This window comes from Pseudomyrmex gracilis, unplaced genomic scaffold (genome assembly GCF_002006095.1).
Source record: "Pseudomyrmex gracilis isolate BER0280 unplaced genomic scaffold, ASM200609v1 scaffold_1492, whole genome shotgun sequence".
In the NCBI taxonomy this organism is placed as follows: domain Eukaryota; kingdom Metazoa; phylum Arthropoda; class Insecta; order Hymenoptera; family Formicidae; genus Pseudomyrmex; species Pseudomyrmex gracilis.
Window position 1 is genome coordinate 22,071 of NW_018022076.1, and position 6,046 is coordinate 28,116.

At 33.2% G+C, this 6,046-nt stretch overlaps 2 protein-coding genes across 4 annotated transcripts; one reads left to right on the forward strand and one right to left on the reverse strand.

The window, feature by feature from the left end:
• Positions 1-619: 619 nt before the first annotated feature.
• LOC109862205 (PHD finger protein 12-like) lies at positions 620-3,874 on the forward strand. 3 transcript variants are annotated; one of them, XM_020442190.1, is made up of 6 exons: positions 620-741; positions 911-979; positions 1,060-1,259; positions 1,351-1,625; positions 2,297-3,348; positions 3,496-3,874. In XM_020442190.1, the coding sequence occupies exons 2-6, from the start codon at positions 935-937 to the stop codon at positions 3,856-3,858; spliced, it is 1,935 nt and encodes a 644-aa protein (XP_020297779.1). In that variant the 5' UTR covers positions 620-741; positions 911-934; the 3' UTR covers positions 3,859-3,874. The 3 variants fall into 3 exon arrangements, with proteins under 3 accessions (XP_020297779.1, XP_020297780.1, XP_020297781.1); XM_020442191.1 differs by having other exon boundaries at positions 687-705; XM_020442192.1 differs by lacking the exons at positions 620-741; positions 911-979; positions 1,060-1,259 and having other exon boundaries at positions 1,351-1,393; positions 1,488-1,625.
• On the reverse strand, positions 3,855-5,659 carry LOC109862207 (GPN-loop GTPase 3). The gene is made up of 3 exons (XM_020442193.1): positions 5,288-5,659; positions 4,992-5,191; positions 3,855-4,874 (listed from the first exon to the last, which is right to left on the reverse strand). The coding sequence occupies exons 1-3, from the start codon at positions 5,330-5,332 to the stop codon at positions 4,295-4,297; spliced, it is 825 nt and encodes a 274-aa protein (XP_020297782.1). The 5' UTR covers positions 5,333-5,659; the 3' UTR covers positions 3,855-4,294.
• Positions 5,660-6,046: the final 387 nt, after the last annotated feature.

Genomic DNA, 6,046 nt, shown 5'->3' on the forward strand with positions numbered 1-6,046 from the left:
AGTTGTAGGCCGTAATAGTAAGAAATTGACCAATCACAGACAAAGTACAGAAGAATAATCGATTGTGATTTGTCAATTTCTTACTGTTACAGTCTAAAACTCTCCATTGTAGACGACCCTTAAAGAGCCGTCTACAATAAAGAGTTGTAGGCCGTAACAGTAAAAAATTGACAAATTACAATCGATTATTCTTCTGTACTTTATCTGTGATTGGTCAATTTCTTACTATTACGGCCTACAACTCTCCATTGTATACAGCTCTTAAAGGGTCGTCTACAATGGAGAGTTTTAGACTGTAACAGTAAGAAACTAACAAATCACAATCGATTATTCTTCTGTACTTTGTCTGTGATTGGTCAATTTCTTACTATTACGGCCTACAACTCTCCATTGTAGACGACCCTTAAAAGCCATCACACGCAAAATTACTTACGATCGTAAGACGTAGCCGTAAGGAAATTGACCAATCAAAATGTATCCTATAATTCCGATCAAACAATGCGATATTCAATATCAAATAAAATTATCGATATCTTTTGATATTATGAATAACAGAATATCGATACTAAAATATCGAATATCAAAAGAATTATATCGATATTGTCGATATATCGATATCATATGCTCATCCCTATTCCAGACTCATTACAGGGATTCTACATTGAGCCATAAGGGCATCAGTAACCGGAGTAATTTAACTACGTAGTTGAGTTTTTAAAACTTTCTGTAATTTTTCAGGTGGTATGTGAATAAACTGGTGGTTCTCAATTAATGTTTAATTAATTAATTAAATATGTATTAAATATCAATTCTTATGTACTGTGATAAAATTTAAATCAACATATTACGTATATATGGCTAATATATTGTAAAAACAAGAGAATATTAAATTTAAGTCTTTTTGTGATAGAAAAGTGTACATATTGTTCCCAAAATGAGCAGCACAGGGACTTTTACAGGAATTTCTTCAGTTATGAATGTATTTGACTTATCTTTGAAATCTCTTGATTCAATTGTATACTTAATATATTTGATTCTTCAAGACTATTATCTTTTTAGGCACTGCAAGCTCTTATAGCACCTCCAGTATCAGATGAATACAAAGCTGCAAAAGCAAAGAAAGAAAAAGAAGAAAAGAAGCATTCTTATTTTAAAAGACGAGGTCGTGGTCACAACCATGACTACTGTGACGCTTGTAAAGATGGAGGAGAACTCATATGTTGTGATAGATGTCCAGCATCATACCATTTACAGTGCCAGTAAAAAGTTTTCCTTAATTTTTGTATTGCTTTGCCTGTAACATGAAACTTGTAACTTATAAAGATTTGTGACTAATTATTATTGCTTTAGCTATCCCTCAATTGATCCATCTGATATCCCAGATGGAGAATGGGTATGTTACATTTGCACTCGTACTTCCATAAAAAGAGAACAGGACAGTAAGACAAAAGAAAAAAATAAGAAAAAATCTCCTTTGGAAATATTAGCATTAGCAGCTGCCATGGTGAGTCCAAGGGAATTTGAACTACCCAGAGAGTTACAGATGCCTATAACGTTCCCAGGAAGTAGTAAGACTGACTATGTATCTGGTAGAAGAGGAAGATATGGAAACTCCTCAAATAATGGTAAAAATATTTTATATTTATAATAATAGCAGAGAGAAGACTGAGAGCAGCCATCCCATTGTATTATAGTTTCTTATGACAGTTTCAGCTGCTGGTTTTAGCACTATATCCTCAAAAGTGAATCTCAAAGGCTGTTCTACATTAAATACAAGTTGCAGGTCTCGTGGAACTGATCAATCACGTTGGTCGATTAGTTGATTTGACTATGCGATTAGTCAATTCCATGAGACCTGCGACTTGCGTTTAATGTAGAACATTTGAAATCCACTTTTGTGGATACCGCTAAAACCAGCGGCTGAAACCGTAGTAAAAAACTACAATAGAATGGCCGCTCTCAATCTTCTCTCTGATAATAATAGGAATGATTTATATAATTTTTTCTTCATTAATTTTTTATAAAAATATCTGTATTTATTAAAGCATCAAGTAATATTATAATTGTTTCAGATTATAACATTTCTACATATTAAATATAATTTAAACTTACGTGTAAAAATTTACACGTGAGTGTAATATAAACACATGTATATATATATATATTTATTTATTTATTTACTTATTTATTCCGCAACAAATTTGATTCTCATGACCATTTAAATTTTGCGTTATTAGTTTGAAACTTAAGAGCCTACAATTGTTTATTAAATGTAATTCATATTATTTTCTTTTAGCTGATAGAAGTCATTGCTTAGATAGTAATTTATTGGTTCCATTGCCACCTCGATTGTGTTTTCAATGTCGACGCAGTTGTATGAAAGCGACTTTACTCCCGTGTGATTATTGCCCGTTATATTTTCATTTGGATTGCTTGGACCCTCCGCTAACTTGTATGCCTACTGGCAGATGGATGTGTCCCAATCATCCAAATCACTTCATAGATCAAAACCTGGTAAGATCTTGTAGCGCAACAGAACGTATGAAGCTCTGGGATAAATACGCCAATCAACCGATAGATCAGCATGCAGTGAAGATGGACTTTTTACGTAAAGCTCGCAGAACAAATCCCATATTTCGTACAAAAGGAAAAGTTAGAAATCGCTTGCCGCTAAATCCGCCGGTTCCTGGCGCTGTAAAGCATTATTACAAGAATCCAATAAAATTAGAACCTTTGCATCAGCCACCTGATATTTTTTTGTGGCCTGAAAGAGAGAATATGCGGCATATAATTATCGAAAAACTATACAAAGATAGCAATGTGGAAAACAAAGAAACTATAGATGTAGAAGAACATAAACCAATAGATAAGGAAATACAAAAAAAAAGGGATTCAGAAAAGTATCAACATGCGATACTAAATGGCGACTATGATCCACAAAAGACTGAAAGTGCGAGTGGTATAAAAGACGAATATACAGATCTACACGAAATATGTTATAAGTATGGACTTAATCCAGCTCGTGGTTCTAGTATTGAAGAAGGCATCAAGTTGTTAGAAAGATCAGCACTGGAAGTGCTGGCGTCACAAGCAATTTGGCAACTAATACATCCGGACGAAGAGCCAAAACTATGTCAAGAAACTTACAATATGGATTTAAATTTCTTGATTTCTTTAGATCCAAATGCTAGAGCCGCATTATGTTTTGTGGGTTCTGAACATAAACCACCAGCTTTCATACGCAGCGTTTTGCAAATTGGCAATGGTCCAAACTGCGACTTAGTTTTAGCTGAGTACAGTAACTGCAGATTCATATCCTCGATACACGCAATACTGTTTTATGATAAAGTAAGTAAACATCCTGAAAAATCTTTAAAAGAATAATTTTATGCTGTAGAAATAAATCAAGAAATTCGAATGTACGATTTTGATTCGAGATGTGGCATATGTTCTTTTTGTTGATTCTTAATATTATTATTATTTTCTTATATATAGTTGAGCAACTGTTTCGAAATACTCAATTACAGCGAATATGGAACAGTAGTAGATAATACACTGTACAGTGTTTTTTACGATCCCAAACGAATAAAGGATCAATATAGTAACAATTGCGACAAGAATGATCCAGTATTGCTGCGAACTCTGGAAAAGGAAAAAGATATCAATGAGAAAAACCGTCACTTGCAACAGAATCTCAATGATGACAAAAATTGCAACTGTTACACAAAAGCAAATCGAGGAATTAACAAAGGAGATGAATTAGAGGAAGGTGGTGAAGGTGGCGGAATTCTCCAGGATGGTTCAATCCTTATGTTCGGATGTATGACATTTGTACTCAAAATATTGAAAACTGATTAAAATTCAATAGGAATATTTTATTGTTTGAATGCTCTAACAATTACGCTCTTAAAAATTACGCTTGAAGATGATGTTTTGAGAGATAAGTAGATATTTTTTTAAATGAAATATATGTATGTATAAAAAAATTACGATGTAGATGTAAAGTTTTTTTTATAAATTAGTTTTTGTTTTTTGAAAAAATTGTTTATTTTATCTAACAAAAGAATCTTTAATCTACACCTAGAAAGAGCATAATGGGAAGTGACAAGAGCGTTGCGCACGCGACACTTGCTAGTAGTAAATAGCAGCTGCGCGAGCTGTACGAGCATTGTGAAGAGGGAAGTTTTCTAAGCGTTTTTTGTATGATTTTCAAAATTTTATATATGTATTTGTTTTTTCAATAAAATTGAAATAAACCTTTTAATTTTAAAGATAAAAGTTTATTATTTTAATATTAATTCGCATTATCTTCACATGGTTCTTCAAAGTCTCTAGTTCTTACATCTGTATCTTCACCATATTGTATAGTATTATCAATTGTCACTTTAATATCTGTAATGCTCTCTTCATCCTTAATATTTAGTGGCAAGAAATGCACTAAGCTATAATCCGTTATAACTGTACCAAGAGTTTCTGTAAGATTGTGATACTTTTCATTCCAGAAATTCTCCTCACAATCTGCTAATAAATTATGTGGATCAGGATCTAAATAGTTATCCAGTTTTTTCCGTGCATTCTTGGACAAGAGATCTATCTTACTGAGGATATTAACATGTGGAATTTCTAAATTTATCATTACACTAAGAGCAGCTAGAGTTCCTGACAGAAATTTAGACGCATCTATCATAAATTGAACATCCACTAAAAATACACCACATATACGAAAATTAAGTTTCTGCAGCATACTTATCAGCTGCCGTATCACAGTCATGTGAGTATATAACTCAATTTGACCTGGACAGTCAAATATCACGTAATCTTCGTCCACATTACCCAATTTCTCTTCTAACCAAGATGCATTTTCAATTAAATATCTATATAGAACAAACTTGTGCAATGTAAATATATAAATATATTATTGTATATATTTATATAGTAATATAGTATAAATATATAAATATATAGTGTGTATTTAATAGTTAGAAGCTTACTCCATGCAAAGTACAAGTCCACCATTAGGCCCACAACCATAACCATCTTCAGGATCCATGACATCGTCCAATTGAATTAAATCTCTTATATCAGCTACAGGCTCATAATCAAAATATTCAGCTGCAGGATCTAGATTCACAACATTCACCGACTTTTTCAAATCAACAGCATGTTGTTGCATAACAGAGCAATAGGTGGACTGTTAGATATTAAATTTTTGTATTAATATTTGTTTCAATTATAAAAAAATTCCAATACTTAAGACTGATAAAGACAATATATACAATTTAATTACCTTGCCACTACCTGCTGGTCCCATTATTAACTGAGCGTATCTCATCTTGATCTTAATTCAATTCAAGGTTTGGTCTTTCACTAGCAGGGGGATGAAGAAGTGTTGGTTCATGCTTAAAAGCCTTAGCTGTTAAAGCAAAGCACAAGTTGGATTGCATCAGCCATATCGGTTGGATGTGCGTAGTGAATATTTTTGGACAATTGTCGGTGTTTTACACCACTTTCTTTATTATTATCTTTAATTTAAACAAATGTACAACTCCGTGGCTTGGCGTCAGGAACCCAATCCACGGTTTTAAACCTGTTATCAAAAGGCGATTTTTGGCGATCGTATGGTACATGTACCAAAGTGTACCAAACTATAATTTGAAGTCACTCGAACTATAGTTTGGTACACTTTGGTATATGTACCATACGATCGCCAAAAATCGCCTAAAAAGACATAGAATAGCGTATGGACTAGCTTTATAGGTCTACTGAGCCAAAAGAGCACCAAACCAAAAACCAACCACTAGCAGGGGGTTCAAACCCACAGGGCCGTATTCATAGTCGAAGCTCAAGGTAATGCTTAAGACTGTCTCGGTGAAGATGGTCTTATTTAATTAAGATCATCTCAAGAACGATATAATTCACAGTCGCAATATAAAGAGCCGTCTACAATGGAAAGTTGTAGGCCGTAATAGTAAGAAATTGACCAATCACAGACAAAGTACAGAAGAATAATCGATTGTGATTTGTCAATTTCTTACTGTTACAGTCT

Bases quoted from the DNA above. Each gene is read 5' to 3' on its own strand.
- LOC109862205 (XM_020442190.1), top strand. From the start codon at position 935: ATGAGCAGCACAGGGACTTTTACAGGAATTTCTTCAGTTATGAAT. The intron at 1,626-2,296 runs GTAAAAATATTT...ATTTTCTTTTAG, and splicing joins TGGAAACTCCTCAAATAATG to CTGATAGAAGTCATTGCTTA. The intron at 3,349-3,495 runs GTAAGTAAACAT...TCTTATATATAG, and splicing joins CAATACTGTTTTATGATAAA to TTGAGCAACTGTTTCGAAAT.
- LOC109862207 (XM_020442193.1), bottom strand. From the start codon at position 5,332: ATGAGATACGCTCAGTTAATAATGGGACCAGCAGGTAGTGGCAAG. The intron at 5,192-5,287 runs GTAATTAAATTG...AATATCTAACAG, and splicing joins GACCAGCAGGTAGTGGCAAG to TCCACCTATTGCTCTGTTAT. The intron at 4,875-4,991 runs GTAAGCTTCTAA...TGTTCTATATAG, and splicing joins GGACTTGTACTTTGCATGGA to ATATTTAATTGAAAATGCAT.